This window comes from Cavia porcellus, unplaced genomic scaffold (genome assembly GCF_034190915.1).
Source record: "Cavia porcellus strain 051 isolate PalLab524CR breed Dunkin Hartley unplaced genomic scaffold, mCavPor4.1 scaffold_24, whole genome shotgun sequence".
In the NCBI taxonomy this organism is placed as follows: Eukaryota; Metazoa; Chordata; class Mammalia; order Rodentia; family Caviidae; genus Cavia; species Cavia porcellus.
Genome location: NW_026947507.1, coordinates 35330826 through 35350163, shown reverse-complemented (window position 1 = coordinate 35350163; position 19338 = coordinate 35330826). Strand labels below are relative to the sequence as shown.

General features: G+C 46.2%; 1 protein-coding gene across 3 annotated transcripts; it reads right to left on the bottom strand.

Annotated features, from left to right (window-relative positions):
• Positions 1-314: 314 nt before the first annotated feature.
• Positions 315-10676, bottom strand: Npm2 (nucleophosmin/nucleoplasmin 2). 3 transcript variants are annotated; one of them, XM_063234840.1, is made up of 8 exons: positions 10331-10676; positions 10157-10239; positions 9936-10061; positions 2190-2286; positions 1562-1719; positions 1302-1339; positions 621-654; positions 315-536 (listed from the first exon to the last, which is right to left on the bottom strand). In XM_063234840.1, the coding sequence occupies exons 1-8, from the start codon at positions 10386-10388 to the stop codon at positions 471-473; spliced, it is 660 nt and encodes a 219-aa protein (XP_063090910.1). In that variant the 5' UTR covers positions 10389-10676; the 3' UTR covers positions 315-470. The 3 variants fall into 3 exon arrangements, with proteins under 3 accessions (XP_063090910.1, XP_063090911.1, XP_063090912.1); XM_063234841.1 differs by lacking the exon at positions 1302-1339 and having other exon boundaries at positions 10331-10675; XM_063234842.1 differs by lacking the exon at positions 10157-10239 and having other exon boundaries at positions 10589-10666.
• Positions 10677-19338: the final 8662 nt, after the last annotated feature.

Sequence of the window (19338 nt, the reverse complement as noted above, 5' to 3'; positions counted from 1 at the left end):
GCACTGGGGTGGCACATGGGGTCAGTGCCCTAACACAGTAAACTGGGGTCTCAATGATGCTCGCACATGGGATAGTTGCACGAGGGCTGAGGCCCTTTCTAGGTAGCAGAAGGACGAATAACCAGGAAGTTCCACATCTCTAGTCCAGGGTCTGTCCAAAGGGAGAGAGGAGCAGAAAGCCCACAGCTACCCTGGGCCAGCGAAACACTCGGCACTGAGGGCAGGGCCGAGGAGGGGCGGGGCGACGAGCCAGTGGCCACTATCTTGGCTCGCAGGCGCCCCCTGCAGGCTGCAGGGGAGAGACGGAGAGTGCGTGATTAAAGCAAATTTTATTGCGGCCCTTCGGAGCCCGCTAGGGCTCTTCTCGGCGGGTCCTCCTGACCCTGGGGGCCATAACACCAGGCCACATTTGGGCTCAGGCAGAGGGGTGGGGAGTGGGAGAGGTGGCCTGAGGAAGAGGTTGTCCTGGATCATGGAGTGTCACTGGTACTTTTCTTCTTGGCCTCCAGCTTCCTAGATCGTTCTGAGGATTTGCCCTGTGGGAACAAGGGACTCCCTTTCTCCTGTTCCCACCCCTCATGCTCCCCAGAGCCCTGCCTCGCCCTCCTGCTCCTGCTCACCTTTTTCGAGGGGGTCTTGTAGTAAACACTGCGCCTGGCCAAGGGAAAGGGCTCAGCTTGATACCAGAACAATTTGATTCACAAACAAAAACGTCTGGCAAAAATTTGCTTTTGTTTGCAAACTCTATGTCAGGTGCTGAACAAAACCACAGTCATCTTTTCCAGAATTGTGAACTGAGACACCACTGTAATCTCCCTCATCTCATTCTTTGGAAGAAATTGCCTAGCTGAATTAGGTCTGAAGATAACACTTCTATGCTTTAAGAGAGTTATGCCAACCTCCAATGCTGCAATCTCTCTACTATTCTTTCTAGCACTGTGGATCTCACTGGGTGTGGTGGTGGAACACACCTGAAAACCCAGAATTTGGAGGTTGAGGCAGGTGGGTCACAGGTTCAAGGCCAGTATGGGGAATTTAGCTTGTCTCAAAATAAAAAATTCAGTGCTATGTATGGTGGTGTACGCACAGTAACCCAAGCACTCGGGAGGCTGAGGCAGAAGGATTGCAGGAAGTTTGAGGCTGGCCTAGGCTACATAGTAAGACCCTGTCTCTCTAAAGAAAACAAAACAAAAAAGTCAAAAGGCGCTAGGGATATAGCTCAATGCTTCCTGGGTTCAATCCCCGGAAGCACAGAACAAAACAAAGCTCTTTTTTTTTTTTTTAAAGATGGAAAGAGTTACCTTGCTGTGTCCTCCTCTTCTTTTTCCACTTTTTTTTTCTGGGAACCCAAACCACCAAGCATTAGTAGGGGAGAAGGGTGAGGCCTAGGCTATAACCGATTCCCAAACTGCACTCAGCAGCTCCTAGCTGGACCTGGTGCAGGGCTTAGGGGCAGTAGCCTTGGCCTGTCCATCCCTCAGCCCAGCCCAGGCTCAGAGGCTCCAGCTCCCCCACCAGGTAGCGGCCCGGGCCCTTAAAGCAGACCTGTTCCTGTCCCCACCTTGGCCACGCTGGTCTGCTTCTGCGGCACCAGCCTTTTGACTAGTTTGGAGGGTGTGTCCTCTATAGACACATCCGTCTCTTCATCCTCTTCTTCGTCGTCATCGTCTTCCTCCTCCTCTTCTCCCTCTTCCTCCTCCTGCCACAAGTCTGAGGATCCTGCAGCAGCACCAGCGAGGGCAAAGGCGGGGAGAACCGAGCTCCAAACTGAGCTCCAAACTCAGCGCTTCCCTCCTATTCTGGACCCCTGTGTTTCCGGGTTGAGGACCCCACATGGGGTGGAAAGTGTTTCCCTGCCACCTGCCAGCAGGGGGCGCGGATCTGGGAGCCCAGGGGTTGGTGCTGGAGGCGGAGGGCAAGACGGAGGAAAGTAGCCAGGGTCCACTCTCTTCTGTTGCTTTACAGTTACTGCCAGCTGGCTTGTAGGCACTGAGTACTAGGGGCTGCGCTAAGTGCCCTTCGTGAGTCCCCCATTTGTCCCTACATCTACTCCTGACGATGGCGCCAAGGCCAGCCCAGCTGAGGCCCCAGGACCTCAGGCTACCAGCAGTGGAGTCGCCATTGGGGTTTCGTCCCTCAGTGCCCGAGTCCTCAGGGTGGCCCTGCTCCCGGCTCCGGTCAGCACTCACCATAATGACATTCCTGGCCGCTGAGGAACACGGGCCCCGAGCCGGCCCGCAGCTGGAAGGTGACCGGGGGAGAAAGCGAGATACCGGCCATGGCCACCTGCGCAGGAGGGTAGGGACACAGGGGACTCAGCTGGCCAGAATGTATCGCAGGCACCCGTAGTCCATGCCCTCCTACTGAGGCAGTGTGGGCAAAGCCCCATCCTCCGGTTCTCTGGGGTGCAGCCTGACTTCACCCCGCCCCCAACGCAATGACACTACATATGGGCACTTTGGGAGGATATCAGGGTTAAATGAGGTCGTGGCTGGGGCTCAGGATGGCATTATCGTTGTTGTTGTTGAGACAGCGTTTTGCTATATAGCCCAATCTGGCCTAAAACTCCTCCTGCCTCAGCCTCCTGAGTGCTGGGATTCCAGGTGTGTACCATTTCACCTAGCAGATTAATGTCCTTATAAGAAGGGACACCAGAGACATCCCTCTGTCCAAGTCTCAGATTAAGGAGACGAGGACCATCTATAAAGGCAAAAGCCCTCCCCAGAGCCCATCTGCCAGCACCCTGATCTTAGACTTCTGACCCCCAAACTGAAAGTATGAACATGGGTTCTAGGAGCTGCGGTCTGGAGCTTTTGTTACGGCAGATGCGCCAGCTGAGACACTCACTGGTCAAATGGGAAAGCGAAGTGAAGCAGTGCATATGGCGTGACTCCGTCCTGCAGAGGGGGCAGGTTTAGGAACACAGTAATGCATAATAGCTGTCAGAGGACAGGAGTATATTACTGCCTTTATACTCTCCCAAGCTTTCTAATTTTTTTTTTTTTAAACCAGGAATCAAACTCAGGACCTTGTGCTTGCTAGGCAGGGACTTAAGCCTCTGAGCTATATCCCCGGCCCCAATTTTTTCTTTTTCTTTTGAGTCAGGGTCTCACTGTGTATTCAGGCTGGCCTTAAATTCACAGCAATCCTCTTGCCTCAGCCTCCCAAATGCTGGGATTACAGGCATGCATCACCATACTCAGCCCTACTTTTGTCTTTCGAGATTTAGGTCTCACTGTATTGTTCAGGCTGTTCTTAAACTCCTAGGCTCAAGTCATCCTCCTGCCTCCACCTCCCAAGTTGCTAGGACTAAAGAAATATACTGCCATGTCCTGGCACAGATTTCTAGAATAAGGGCACTAATTTATACTTTTTGAGCATCGCTACATACCAGATACCATATTAAGGGCTTTAAATGCTTTTTCTTTCTTTTTGGCCCAGTAATGGGATTGAACCCCAGGGCCTTCACACAGAACTATATTCCCAGGTCTTTTTAAATTTTAAAAAGCCACGCCTGACCATAAGATGCCCATGACTAGGGAGAAAGCCCTAGAGCTTTAGCGCTATTAACAAACAACTTCCGGCTCCCACTGGAAGGGGGTGGCAAGGTCGGAGCCTTGTGCACTGGTGCGGCAGCCCTGGGGGGAGGGCTCCCCACAGCTCAGGCCTTGGGTGTTACATGCCTGAGTCTCCCCATGTGAGGGCAGCTGAGCCAAGACCATTGTGGCTGCCAGGTAAGGGACACCAGGACTGGTGCCAGCATCCTGATCATGGTGCCGTTGGGAGTTTTATCCAACACTCAAGAATCCCTAGTGGGTGAGGGGATGTGAGAAGAGATCATTTCCAGAAACAAAATAAAAGATAGGTCATAGAACACAGAGATAGATCATTTGGAAACGGAAGGGGATCTAGAGACGGAGGAAGGAGGAAGGGGGAATAGAAGAGAAAAGAACCAAGATGGGTTAGCACAGGTATCTGCTCCCTAAGATGAATGTGAATGCAGTGCACTGCAAACATGTACTCAAAATTTTTAAAAAGGAAACTGAGTTCGAGGCCAGCCTGGACTACATACAAAAATTCAGCTGGGCATGGTGGCTCACGCCTGTAATCTTAGCACTCGGGAGGCTGAGGCAGGAGGATCACTGAGTGTTTGAGGCCAGCCTGTGCTACAAAACGAGTTCCAAGTCAGCCTGGACTGCATTGTGAAACCCCGTCTCAAAAATACAACAACAAATCGCTCAAGTGAGAGCCAGGCTCCTCAAAGTGTCGAGAATTGGAACTAAAAGACTCCACACCGATGTGCACCAAACAAAAACACAGCCACACATTTAGCCATTTTGAAGGGCAACCACGAGGACCGGTGAGAAGCACAGGGTCTTGGAGCTTAACTCTCAGTCTCATGAGGTCTGACTTCACCCGGGGCTGCCAAGTTAGCAGATGCCGTGAAACCCCAGGCTGGAGCAGACAGTGACACAGACGTGAAGCCATGCTGGTGGGATAGTGCAGCAACCCCAGCACCTTGAAGATGCACTTATCGTGCAGAATGACAAAGAGCCTGAGCGACTGACTAGACTGGCAGAAAGAAACAGCACAGCTGTAGATAAGGGAATCAAAGACATCACAGGTGCACTGGGCTACGACCAGCCAAATAGAAAGATGGAGCTGGGTGTGGCAGTGCATACTTGTATTTCCAGCACTATGGGAGGCGAGGCAGGAGGATCACAGATTTGAGCCCAGTATAGGAAATTTAGCTGTTCAGTAAAACTCTGTCTCAGTAAATAAACAAATAAGACTGGGATGTAGCTCAGTGTGAAGGCTCTGGATTCAGTCTCAAGTAATGAGTAAAAAAAAAAAAAAAAGGAATCAAAGCAGGAGAGAAAAGTATGGAAACTGAAAAGAAGCAAATGCGGTGTCCTATCCATGAACAGAAGTGTGGAAATAAACTGAACAAAATGGTCAAAAGCAGAATAAGTCAGCAGAGTGTGGGCTAGGGATTTAGCTCAGTGGCTTAATGCATGCCTGGCAAGCCTAAGGTCCCGAGTTCAATTTCCGGTACCAAAGGAGGGAGGGGGGGACTTAGAGCAGAGCTGTAAGAAATTATTAGCCCAAGGCAGAGAGATGGAAAACACATGCAGGCGCCTAGACCTGGAGAACAGAAAGAAGAGGTCCACACACACCTGTCAGACTCGGTGTGGGGTACACTCCGGAGGCAGGCAAGGAGGAACCCTGGACATCAACAACAGCCTGGCTTACACAGCGACTTCAGTGTCAGCCTGAGTGTCACAGTGAGACCCTGTCTCAGCAAACCAAACCCAAATAAAATAGATCTACTCAGAGTTTTGTTTCTCCTGAATGGGCACTTTCTCACCACATTGTAAAGTAAAAAAGTTCAAAGTTGAAGCATTCTAAGTTGGGGATTATCTGTGCATTTTAAAATTTCAACTAAAAATAAGCATACATGAAACATATTATAAGAATCTGCCAGGCATGGTGGTACATGCCTGTACTCCCAGCACTGGCTAGGCTGAGACAGGAGAATTGCTGAGAGTTTGAGGCCAGTCTGGGCTACACAGTGAGACTGTCTCATATATAAATTATTTGCACTGAGCTACATCCCCAGTCATATTTATATATATATTTTGAGACCATAATGGAATTATACTTGAGGTCAATTAAAGAATCTTAGATGGGGCTGGGGATTTAGCTCACTGGCATAAGCGCCTGCCTTGTAAGCAGGCAGTCGTGAGTTTGATCTCCGGTACCGATAAAAAGGAAAAAGACAAAAAAAACAACAAAAAAAAAGAATATTAGAAAACACACAGTTGTAGGGCATCAATTATAATTTCAAATAAAAGTGAGAAGAGACTATCTTTGCTTTGTTCTAGATTAGAAGGAAAAAGCATTCTGTAAAGTTTTCACGGATGACACACATCCATATATAGAAGTTGAAGGAATCAGGCCAAGAGTTTAGCTCAGTGCCTGGAAAGCACAAGATCCTGAGTTCAATTCCTGGTACCAAAAAAAAAAAAAAAAATGTTGGAGCAGGTTGTGGTGGCTCACGCCTGTAATCCCAGCACTCGGGAGGCTGAGGCAGGAGGATTGTTGTGAGTTTGAGACCAGCCTAGGCTACAAAGAGAGCTCAAGGCCAGCCTGAACTGCACAGTGAGACCTGTCTCAAAAAGACAAAAAAAAAAAAAAAAGTTGAAGAAATCAATAGAAATGTACGTTTAAAAGGTCATATGATATAAAGACAATACTATAGGTAAATACTAGCAATGAACAATTAGAAAATTAAATTTCAAAACAATTTTCTGGTTTGGTTTTTGACACAGGGTCTTACTATGTACCATTGGCTGGCCTCAAATTGAAGATAATCCTCCTGCCTCAGCCTCTTGAATGCTGGAATTTCAGGTATATGCCACCAAGCCCAGCAAAATAGCAGAGCATACACAAAAATTAACTCAAAATGGATCATAAATTTAAATGTAAGAATTATAAAACTCCTAGAAGAAAATGTAGGATCAAGTCTTTGTGACCTTATATTACACAGCAACAGTTTGCTTTGATGCCAAAAGCACAAGCAACAAGACAAATATTAAGTGGACTACACCAAAATTAAAAACCTTTAGCTAGGAGTGGTGGCACACACCTATTATCTCAGTTACTTAGGAGGCTGAGCCAGGAGGATGCCCAAGACCAAGGCCAATCTGGGCAATTTACCAATACCTTGTTTTCAAATAAAGGGTTGGGGATATAGCTTAGTAGCTTGCCTTGTTTGAGGCTTTGGACTCGTTCAGTATGGAAATATATCAAACCAAGTCAGACAAATAAAACCAAACAAAATCCCCCAAACTTTTGTGCTGCGAATATTATCAGGAAAGTAAAAAGAGGGGGCTGGGGATTCAGCTCAGCAGCACAAGTGCCTGCCTGGCATGTGTGAAGTCATGAATTTGATCCCTGGTACCAAAAAGATAAAAAAAAATTTTTTTTGAAAAGTAAAAAGAGAACTTACATAATGGGAGAATTATTGCAAATCACATGATTAGGGACTTGTATGTAGCCTAGATAAAGAGCTCTGACAGCTCAGCAGAAGAGAGACAAATATTAAAGTAATTCAACCAATGAGAGAAAACCTTTGAATTAATCCAAAGAGCAACGCTTTGAATTGACAGTTCTCTAAAGATACACAAATGGCCCACACAGAATGAGTGGAGAGGAGGTGTGAGGTCAGGGAGCAATGGGATTCTCAAACCCTGCTGAAGGGCATGAAAGTACTTAGTATGGAGCCCAGTGCGTGCTTACTGCGTGGCTCAGCAGTTCCATGCCTAGCAGTGAGACCAGGAAAAAAGTATCAACATGCAGACTGACGCATGGATGTTCACTGTGGCTTCCTGTACAACAGTTTAAACTCGGAAGCTAGTAGATGTGCATTACCAGGGATGTGGGTCTATAGTGTGGAATACTATTCTAACATAAAAAAGGAACACTTTATAGTTTTATTCACATGGACAAATCTCAATTATGTTAAGTGAAAAAACAGACCACATACTGTATGGTTTTATATAAGAGAAAAAAAAATTTTTTGGTACCAGGGATCGAATTCTCAACCTCACACTTGCCAGGTAGGTGCTTATGCCAATGAGCAAATCTCTGGCTAGAAATTCTTAAAAAAGACAAAACTAGAGTGATCCCACCCCTGTGCCTGTGATGCCCCCACTTTGGGGACTGTGACAGCAGGAAGGCTGTGAGTTTGAGGCCAGCCTGGGCTACAGAGTGAGATGCTGACTCAAAAAAACCAAAGGAAAAACTGCTATACTTTATGAATCTACTAACCTCACATCCTTCATTTAACTGCACGTTGGTCGCGCAGAGTTCCTGTCGCAGGACAGGCACTATTAATTACAGAGGCGTCACTGCAACGCAGGACAAAGACCAGGCACTGCCAGGGACTGAGCTGGTGATGATGGATCCCATGCGAGCGGGGTGGGGGTAGGGGGCGAAGTGACTGTGGGTAGGAGGAATTCGGAAGAGCTGTCCGGTGACACTGGAACCCGGGCAGAGTTCCAGCAGGAAGGGAAGCCATGGGGAGGCTCAGGGGACAAGCAGTCCCGACACTGGAGATGGAAACCTAAAGCTCAGAGGATGGGATGTGTGTGGAGTTACGGAAACCAGGGTGTTTCAGCGGGGTTAAGGGGGAGGAGCAGCAAGCACTGAGGTCTGGAAGGCAGCCGGGTACTATGAGGTAGGAGGCCAGGGTTCCGGGGACCAGGGTGCAGCTGGGTTGCAGGTGACATTTGATTGCACCAGCTGGATTTGCTGAGAGATAAGAATGGGAGACATTTTTGTCCTAATTGGAAGAAAAAGCCCTCTTTACTGGGAAAGGATGGGGGGTGGTTTGCAGGTAAAAAACAAGAATTTGGATTTAGGCATGTGTAGGAAGGCTACGATATACCGAATTAGACAGAGGCCTGAAGCTCAAGACAGAGGCTGTATTTACAGAATCAAATTTCACAGCCTGCAGATTTTTTTTTTTTAAATAAGGTCTTGCTATGTAGTTCAGGCTGGCCCCAAACTCCCAGCAAGCCTCCTGCCTTAGCCTCCTGAGTGCTGGGATTATAGGTGCGCACCACCACACCTGGCCATGAGCCCTCATTTGTATGGAGGGCTTTCAAAGCACTGGAACGCAATGAAGTGTGGACAGACAAAGAAGGTAGGTATGAGGGCACTGTCAAGGGCGGCTCTTCCAGCTCCAGGACAGCCCGGCCTGGTCTACAGTCACTGTTCCAGGAAACAAGGAGAGAATCTCCATCCTCGGTCACGAGGCTCCTGTGCTTCCACCCTCAGCCTCTAGGGCCAACCTCACTGAGGAAAGAGGACAGCAATAAAAACAGCAAAGCCTCAATCGAAGAGGCAAACAATGTAAATTTATATGATCGAGTAGTGCTTATCCCAGGAATGAAAGAGATTAAAATACTATATATTTTACCATATTAGGGTCTGGGATTTCACTCACTGGCACAAGCACCTGCCTGGCAAGTGTCTGGCTGTGCGTTTGATCCCCAGCACCAAAATAAGCATTCGATAAAGTTTAGCCACTATTCATGATAAAAAAGAAAGGTTTTTATAAAGCAGAGTAGGGTCACACAGAGGCATTCTTTTTTTTTTTTTTTTTTTTTTTTTTTTTGTCTTTTTCCTTTTATCGGTACCAGGGATTGAACTCAGGACTGCCTGCTTGTAAGGAAGGTGCTTATGCCGCTGAGCTAAATCCCCAACCCCACACAGGGGCATTCTTAACCTCACAGAAGGTATCCGGCAAACATTTCATATTTAAGAGAGACATACTAGACATTCATTTTTTTGTATGTGAAAAATCAGGAAGGAGCTGGGTGTGGTGGTGCACGTCTAATTGCAATACTGGGAGCCTGAAGCAAGAGGATGGCAAATTTGAGCCTAGCCTGGGTAATTTAATGAGACCGTGTCAAAGTACAATTAAAAAAAGAAAGGACTGGGTAGTAACTCGAGTATTAGGTCGTAGGCTCAATTTCCAATATTGGGAAAGAAAAAAAGAAAAAATAATAAAAGAATCAGGAAGGAAGTTTCTCAATCACTATCGCAGTTATCTAAAACTTTCGCATGGTGCGAAAGCCATACTGAATTTTTCAGTTTGGGACTTTCCCAGGCTAGTGCGATTCCCTCAGCCTCTCTGATGAATTCCAAGATGAATGATTGTAAACAAAGACTTTTGGGTACCTGACCAACGCCTAAATCATCAGCAGGGTCCCTAATGCTAGCAGCGCCAGGTTTAAAACTAAGTTTACAAAAGAGGTCGCAGGGCTCGGCCCAGCAAGGCTGGACCTCTGCAGCTCGAAACCGCTGCCCTCGTGTCCAGCCCGCCCCGAGGCCGAGGGCGAGGCTGGACACCGCGGGGCGCTCACCATGGGCAGCACCGAGAGCTTCAGCGTGGCGATGGTGATGGTCTGCGGCCTCTTGTCCTCTGGCGTTGCCGAGGGCACGATCTCCACGCGGTTCACCTCCTCCTTGGCTTTCTCCCCCAGACAAATCTGTGAGGGGTTGACAGGGGCGCCTCGTCACCCCGAGGACACGTGGGGGAGCCAAGGTTTCCAGTTGGGAGCAGCGTCCTCAGGCGGGCACCCACCGCGCTAAGCACCAGCCTGCAGCTGTCCTCCTCTGCCTGGGGCCTGAAGGTGCAAATGCGCCTCTCAAAGTTGAGCTCAGCGCCTGGTGAGGAATGAGGGGCGCAAGTGGGCATGGAGGCGAGGGAGGCTCCTGGCGTCCCGCAACCAGGGCTCCGGGCCTCGGACCCGCTCACCCCAGGGCACGGTCCTTTCTGCCTTGTCCTCCAGGCTGCTGGTGCTGCGATGACTCATGCTGGGGCACAAGGGGTGGCCCGCTGGGGGCTCGGCAGTGCCCGCTCCCTACTGTGTGTTGCTGGAGCCCTGGAGCCCAGCTGGCAGCCTGCAAGGGCAGCTCCGGGAGGGCAAAGCCCCACTGCCCGCTGGGAACCAAGAAGGAGCTCACAGCAGTACTAAGGGCTAGAGAGAGCGGACCCCAGGCCTCTCTGTCCTACCGTGCTTAGGCCAGCCATGAATCTCTGCACCCGAACCCGACTCCCTGGAGGGCAGCTGCCCACATGCACCTCACTGTTAAAAGCCAGAAAGGCAAGGGGCCGTGTCCAATCAGCCTTCTAGAAGCAGCTCTGTCTGCCCTATCGCGTTCTCCCGGCTTTCCTGCCCCTGGGCCCAGGCACCTGCAGGCTGTTAAAACCCTCATTGCTGGGCCTCACTTTCCTTCTCCCACTGAAGTCTTTGAGGGCCAGGGAGAATCTGCGTTTCTAACGAGTGCACAGGTGAGGTCGTTGCTGGCTCCGAGGTCTCCTACCGGTGGGGATTGACCTAGTGCTGCTGCCAGTACCCGGAGGGAGGCTTAGAGACACTGGAAGTGCACCTCTCCTTGAGAGGTCTGCCGGTCCGCACCAGGCATTGTCAGTCTACCTGCCTGTAATTCATTTGCCTAGTTCTAATGCCTGTAATTCACTTGCTAGTAGTTCACTGTGGTTTTCAATGTGTATCTCCAAGCCTGGGATGGTGGTGACACCTGTGATTCCAACACTCAGGAGGCTGAGGAATGAGGATTAGTTGGAGTTTGAGGCCAGCCTGGGCTCCATAATGATTTCAAGACCAGTATGAACTACTGTGAGACCCTTCTCAAAACGAACTAGTAGTATCTTGGAATACCAGAAATTTTAAATGTGAGGAAGTCCTATCTTTTTTAAAAATTTCACTTAATTTTTAAAATTTTTAGTGCTGGGACTGAGCCCAGGGAGAATGAGGCAAACCTTTTATTACCAAACTATGCTCCCAGATCTTTCATCCTTCTTCTATGGCACATGCCTAACTTAAGATTCTGGAGTTTTCTTTGTAAGTTTTAACAGAAGTTTTGTAGTTTTAGCTTTTATTATTCTACAAAACGTTTGTTTTTGGAGACAGGGTTTTTGCTATATAGTTCAGGCTGGTCTTGAATGTATAGCAATCCTCCTGTCTTGGCCTTCTGAATGCTGGAATTACAGGCATGTGCTATGCCCAGCTCTACAATACATTTTGAGTTAATTTTTGTGTATAGTGTTAGGTGAGGATCAATCCTCTTCCCCCAACTGCATATGCAGTTCCTGGAAGACAAATTTCAGAATATAGCCTTTCCCTATGGATTAACATTGGCATGTTTGGTGAAAATCAATCATCTATACCAGCCTGTTTCTAGACTTCATTCTGTCTCACTGATGTTTATGTCTATGCAAGGCCAACATCACACTATTTTTATTACAGATTTGCAGTAAATCTTGAAATCAGGAGTCTGCCAACTGTTTGCTATTTTAACAAAGTTTTATGTACCTATTTCAGATTCTTTGCATTTCATATAAATTTTATAGTGAGCTTATCAAATTTTACAAAAAGGGTTGAGATTTTTCTATTGGGATTTTTTTGAATGTAAAGATCAATATAGGAATAATTAACATCACAGTTTTTTCCCCCTTTCTGTACTGGGGATTAAACAGGACCTCACGTGCACTGGCAAGTCCTCTACAACTGAAGTACATCACCAGCTCCATCACACTTCTGAGGCTTTCCATCTATAAACATGGTACAATCTACTTAGATCCTTTAACTTTTATCAGCAGTGCTTTTTTTTTTTTTGTCTTTTTCCTTTTTATCGGTACCGGGATCAAACTCACGTCTGTCTGCTTGCAAGGCAGGTGCTTATGCTGCTGAGCTAAATCCCCAGGCCCCTATCAGCAGTGTTTTATAGATTTTCTTTGTTCATTTGTTTTTGGAGATAGGATCTTGCTATGTAGTTCAGGCTAGCCTCAAAATCATGGCAATCCTCCTGCCTCAGCCTTCTGAGCACTGAGATTACAGGTATGTACTACCATGCCTGGCTGTTTTATATATTTTGGTCCACAAGTCTGGCATCTATTTTGTTAAATTTATTTCAAGTATTTCATGTTTTGGATGCTACAACAAGTGGTCCGTATCTTAAATTGCCAACTAGATGTTAGTATATAGAAAAATTTTTCCTTTTTGTTTTTTCTCCTTTGCAGTGTGGGGACCGGGGTCTCGAGCAAGCTAGGCTAGTGCTCTGTATAACTGGCTCTTATATATTATATTGGTCTTGCATACCGAGTTTACTAGATTCAGTGTATTAGTTCTAGTAAGTTTGTACTCTAAATCATGACACCTGTGAATGAGTTTACTTTCTTTTCTGATAACACAGATGTGTGCCGCTTCATTTTTTTGCCCTACTGATTTGGTTAGGATCTCTGGTAAAATGTTGAATAGATCCAGAGGCTGTGGAGCACAACTGTAATTCCAGCACTTGGGAGGCGGAGGCAGGAGGATCTTGCAGGAATGGAGGCCAGCCTGAGCTACATAGCAAGATCCTGCGTCAAAAAACCAAGACTCCTCCAAATCACAAGTAAACACTGAATTTTGTCACATTTTCCTTTACTTATTGAGATGACCCATTATTTCTCCTTCGTTTTTATAGTGAATTACATCTACTGAGTTTTTTTTTTTTAATCGGTATGAACTCACAACTGCCTGCTTGCAAGGCAGGCGCTTATGCTGCTGAGCTACTCAGACCCTACTGAGTTATTCTGAATGCTAAACCAATCTTGCATTACTAAGATCAATCAATTGCACTGGGTCTCGACATACTACTGGAGTTGACCTGCTTACATTTTGCGAAGTTTTTGTTTTTAAATTCATGAAAGGTATTAGCCCACAAAACTCCCTTCCCCTCTCTTAATGTCTTTGTTTTTTTTTTTTAATTTTATTTAAGGGGGAAAAAAAAAACAGAAAAAGGGTACAAGTTATACAGAGTTTCAGAAAAAATAAACAGTAGGAAATCACTAGTTAATTACATATTTTCATCTTAGAAATAGTTGTTCAAGTTACAAAATTAAAGCATATAGAGGGGACTTTCAAACAGTGAGACTGCAAACAGTTTTGTTCTATGATCCAACAAAACTCAGTAATACGGTTATCTATCTTATACACTTAAATATATATGCAGTTATATCTTTTAGAGCACTTTCTTTTCCTTTCTTTTGTACAATGACAATTACACATTTTGGGTTTTATTACTCCCACAGTTCTTATTACTTTTTTTTTGAAGAAAGTAAAACCAAATGTGACATAACAGGACAGAGTCAGTCAAGTCAAAAGGATGGACATAATACATTATGTAAAAACAAAATACAAGGTGATCAATAATGGTTACCATAATGCCTCTTGTTATCTTTTATTTATTTATTTATTTATTTATTTGTCTTTTTCCTTTTTATCGGTACCGGGGATCGAACTCACGACTGCCTGCTTGCAAGGCAGGCACTTATGCCGCTAAGCTAAATCCCCAGCCCAACTTCTTGTTATCTTAAAAAGAATTGCCTATATCTCGTTATAATAAAATTGAACAAAACAGTAAAGAATAAGACCAATAAAACCAAAACATTGGAGACATTAGAGGACTTCAAAAGAAGATAATAGTCAACCAGAATGGGCATCACAATGAATCTTATTGTCTTCATAGTTGTTGCCTATACTTTCAAACTTGGTACTATCAAGCATAACAGAATAGAGGAAAATCAGTCAAAAGATGGTGAGAGCAATACAGGGTTTCAAATCAAGTTAATAGGAAATCAAAGTGGGTTACTATAATATATCCTGCTATTTTTTATTTATTTTTCCCTTAATTAAAAGGATAAAAATGAAAAAGTAGATAATAAAAAGGAGATTGAGATAATAAAGAGGGCATAACAACAAAATAGCACAGGTCAAAACATAGCCATTTAAGCAAAATAGTGTTTCCAGTCAATTATGTATTGTAAAATCAAACCAAAAATAGAACATTGTAAAATCAATTGAGAATATTGAATAGAGCAAAAGAAACATAACAAAAAGTGAAAACAACCTATGCCTTCAAAGAGAAGAGAGTAGGAAATCCCCCATATTTGCTATACTGCATATGGTCATCCTCCCAAGAGATGTTGAAATATCTATCCCCAGTAGGTAATGGGGGAGGGGGCAGGTGGGAGAAGGGTGCTTGATTTTCAGCTCCACGTAGAGGTTGGCCTTCAAGTAATGGTTCTCCTCCAGGCCCAAGCTGCAGGTGCTTATCAAGAGGGCAGGTGAATAAGCTGCCTGAATCCCTCCATGGTCGGATATCTGGAGCTCTGCTCTCTTCCTGATCCGCGTTGCAGACGCTTACCAAAAGGGCCTGTGAATAAGCTGCCTGCATCCCTCCATGGCCGGAACTCTGGAGCTCTGTTCTCCTCCTGGCCAGCGTTGCAGAAGCTTACCAAGAGGGCAGATGAAAAAGCTGCCTGAATCCCTGGTTTTGGTATTTTGTAAATGTTAGTTTAGTGAACAAGTTGGGAAGTGCTCCCTCCTCTTTACTGTTCCTGTGTCAAGGGATTATTTCTCCCATAGAAACCGGTTTTGGCCGTCCCACAGGCGCTGCTTGTATCAGCCACTCATTGTCAACGCAGGTGCACCGAGGATTCTGCGTCCAGCACCACCCCACCTGGGAACCTGGGAATCCATATAAAAATCAGCTCTTCTCTCCTAATCCAGGTGCTCACAAAGTCCTGTTGGTTCCATTTCTTTTACTACTACTACTCAATCTCTCCCTTCATCTTTCGCCTCGACTCACGTGGCGAGTAGTATCTACTCAGGGGCAGGTACAAAGCCTGGTCACCAGGCTCCTTTGCTCAGAGGCCTGTAGGAATCTGGGATAGTTTAGGATCAAATCCCAGCCCCTGTGCCCCACCCATCAGTCATCCAGTCTGTATTCTGCCTCCAAACGCATGATTCCTTAAAGTTCTACAAAGGTGAACGTTTCCTGCTTTCCCTCAGTCCCTCCCTCCGGGGCTTCGTCGGGTGCTCCTCCTGCGAGACTCACAGCGCTTGTCTTTCTCACCTAGTTCTTTCAAGCCAGGGATCAGTCCTTACTCCCTCGCATCCCAGCCCTGGACTGGGCTTCCGCGACTACCATTGAGCATACTGGCTGTGAGGCTGCGACATGTGTGAACTTGAACTTCTAGCAAGCACAGCGCCGCGCGGGTAATCTCCCCAGGAACACACCCTCAGGGAGCAGCGAACACACGGCCATCCTACCGCCCAAACCTACAGTAGCACCTAGTCTCAACTGCGCCTGCGCAGAGCGGGACGGGTTAGACTAGCGGCCCTAGAGGAGGACACGTTTTGGAGCAGGCTTGTGTGCGCAGACGCGAGAGCGACGCGGCTGCTCCTTCCGGCGCAGGGGACGCGCCGAATAACTTCCGGGGCGTGTGCCAGCGGCTTCCGACTAGGAGACGCCTCCGGTTGCGCGTAGTCGGTCAGTGGTGGGCACTGTTTCCCATTTCCCCTTTTAGAGTGCAGGCGGGAGGTTGTCAGCGACTGCTGCTCTTTTCCTTTCGGTGGAAGTTTGTGGTAAAGATGTGAGTTTAATTGGCCCAAGCCCAGAGGCCTGGGATCTTTTCAGGGGCTTCGCTCAGCTGTGTGCTTTCTCCACCCTTCACCTATCATACTTTGCAGCCGCTCCCTTGGCTCCGAAACAACACATGCTCCGAAATAACCGACAGGACCTGGTTGTCTGGCTCCGGCCTGGTTGCTAGGATAGGGATGGGTGGGGTTGCAGTCCAAATAAGCGAGTAGGTCCCAAGGCTCAAGTTTGGGGCAGTAGCGTGCGGGAGTTAGGGGCAGCATTATAGAATGAGTTCTGCTGAATTTGGGGTCCTGAAGAGGCTCGGCGAGCAAAGGGCATAGTAGTTTAGACTGAGAAGAAAGGGCTCCGCAGCCGGGGAAAGACAGAAGGGGTGGAGGCAGACGTTCAGTCCGTTCGCACGGACTGGTTCGGCTGCAGTGACTCTGGCTGGGATCGGGAGCTTCTGTTTTTGCCCCCGCGGTGCTGGTGATCAAACCCTGAGCTACCGCTGCGCTACCCCCCCCCCCCCCTGCCGATTAGGTTTCTCACTTCATCTACTTTATGACACTTGCCCCAGACTTTTAAAAGGCATTGTTTTTCTGGTGAAATAATGCCTGTTGTTCTTTTAGAAGTGGTTTCATTTCTATGATCTTAAGTTGTTATTCTCAATAATTTCACAGCTTCACAGTTTAAAGTATGACCGTCTCTCAAGGACTGGGGACAGGCTTGGATAGTCTGACGTCAAGACCACATTCTCCCACTGTTTTACTAATCATACATGAGATGATCAGAATATCTGGGGAATTTTAAAAGATGATAACGGTAGCCGGCCGTGGTGGTGCACTTCTGTAATCCCAGCACTCGGGAGGCTGAGGCAGGAGGATCATTGCAAATTCAAGACTAGCCTGGGCTACAAAGTGAGCCCAAAGCCAGTCTGAACTGCATAGCAAGATCCTCTCAAAAAGACAAATAATAAAAATATTTAAAATGGAAAAAAGCAGAACGGTGAGATGGAATGTCTCTTCAAATTAAGGACTATTTTGAGGAAGATTAATGGTAATGTGTCTGTAATTTTTTTTTTTTTTTTTTTTTTTTTTGGTTTTGTTTGGTCTTTGAGACAGGGTCTTGCTACATAGTTCAGGCCCACCTTGAACTTTGTAGCCCAGGCTGGCCTTGAACTTGCAGAGATCCTTTAGCCTCTGCCTCTCAAGTGCTCTGATTACAGCCTGACTTTTTGCCGTTTTCTGAAGCATTTCTTAAAAGTCTTTATGAGATATGATAAAAAAAATTACGCTGAGTGTTGCTGCGGGGTGCCATCCAGTAGAAAGGCAGGGTTGTGGAAGTATTAAGGTTCTTACCCATTTTATTCAACAAGTCTGACACTGTGTGACTTCTGAATCAATTCAGGGTATCTAGTTATGATAATGAAAGATTAAGTCACAGGACTCCCAGAGTTTCAGGAGTGATGAGAATAATGGAATAAGGATGCCTGAAGGGTGTTTTATTTCTTTCTTTGAGACAAGGTTATGTAGTTCAGGCTGGCCTCAAATTCACAGCAATCTTCCTGCCTAAGCTTCCCAAGTGCTGGGATTACAGGCAGGGGCCACCACACCTGGTTGGGGTGGGGCTATTTTGAGGGGATTACTGGCAGTGTTATTCCAGTGTCACTGGAATAACATTTAAATATGCACTGTACTTTTTGACCGCCCCTTGAACATTATCTAAGGCCAAGTCCACTACAGTCACTTTCTGTCCTGCAAACTTGACGGTTCTCCAGGCCTTAAATACTGCCACCTGACTTTCTTAGTGTGTTATTCCATAGTAAGGGTTTGAAGATGCCCTACTTACCACTGTTTATTCTTTTGCAATTCTTTTCCGTTGGGGTGTTGGGCCCGGTCTAAATGGCTGTGGTATGTATGCTTAAGTGCATTATAAATGCTTGCCTAGCAGAAAAATATAAAGTAAAAAGTTTGTGCTATTGAAGGGTCTTACAGAAAAGTAGACATAAATTTGCCTTGCAGATGACTTTTCCTGCTTTTGAGTTTCCTTTTCTTTTTTGGTTTTAGATATATATTTGAGTTTCCTTTTCTGTTGATCACTAAAAAGTATTTTGCCCGCAGTAGATACTGAGAATTTGACAAAAGACAAAGGACAGCAATCATGCGGTCTGTAGCACTTGTAAGAGTTTTCTGAGTAAGGAGAACAGACTTCAAAACTGTGTCTCATTCTCCACTCTGATGGTATGACACACCACCACCTGGCAGGTGCTTCCTTTACTTGACCTGCCATTCCTGAAACACCAAAAATGGCTGCTGACCAAGAGAAACAAAATGCATCCATGAGACAGCTGGGAGGGAGAACTGCCTTGTGTTTAATTGGCAGTTGTTTAATTATGGGTGGTGTGTACGTATATCTTTCTTTCAGACTTAATGTTTCAAGGTTTTTACAGGTTACCTGGAACTATTTTTCCTCTCTATTTTTGCTTTGGCATTTGACACTTTGGCAGCATTAGATGTCAACTTAGGTTGTTTAATAATAAAGTCTCTGTTTCTGGGAATAAAATTGCTTAGGTTGTTGCTTGTTATGAGAAAATGAACAACTTTTGCTGTCACAATTTATTAAAATTTAAAAACTGTAAAAAAAAAATTTAAAAACTGAGAACTGTGACCCTGGGCCAGATCTCTTCATTCACACTTTAGTGAGAGAAACTCTCGTTTGGACTAAGCCAGCCAAACACACACAAAATGTAATAACCAGCCTGCAAAGAACTGAAACGTTTCACTGTAAGGTAGTTTAAATTCATGTGACTTCTAGGAAAGTCATTTCTTTTTGGGGAAACAAAATCAACTGGCCTTTACATTTATTAGATTGATTTATAGGAAATTAGTAATTAACCTGCTTCTGACCAAAAACCACCGCTTGTAAGTGACCACTGAGGAAGGAATAGCACCAGGTTAAGTCTGGGAGGGTTGCCAAGATTCTCTGTGCAGCAACTTGCGGTGAGTGGACTGGACTCAGCTGCCCTGAAGGTGTCTCTGCTGAATTCGTGGTCTCTGAAATTACTCTTCTAGAAAGGAAGGAGGGTTCTGGAGGTTTGCTGATCAAAGGGTACCTCATAATAGGGAAGAATTTGCCTTAGAAAGTGCTGTACCACTGAGCTGTATCCCACTGAGCCTTGCTATTTGTAGTCCAGGCTGTGCATGAACTAAGATCCTCTTGCCCCAGCCATCCAAATGCTGTTATAGCTGGTGTTAGGGTGGCACACTGTGTCAGCCTGACAGTTTAGAAGTTTAACTAGGACTCAGCAGGGAGCCAGGGTTCTGGGTAAATGTGCTC

Excerpts from the sequence above, each read along its gene's own strand:
- Npm2 (XM_063234840.1), bottom strand. The coding sequence starts at position 10,388 with ATGAGTCATCGCAGCACCAGCAGCCTGGAGGACAAGGCAGAAAGGACC. Across the intron at positions 2,287-9,935 it reads AGCTCTCGGTGCTGCCCATG|GTGGCCATGGCCGGTATCTC; the intron begins GTGAGCGCCCCG and ends CCTCCTGCGCAG. Across the intron at positions 655-1,301 it reads GAAGAGGAGGACACAGCAAG|GCGCAGTGTTTACTACAAGA; the intron begins GTAACTCTTTCC and ends TCCCTTGGCCAG.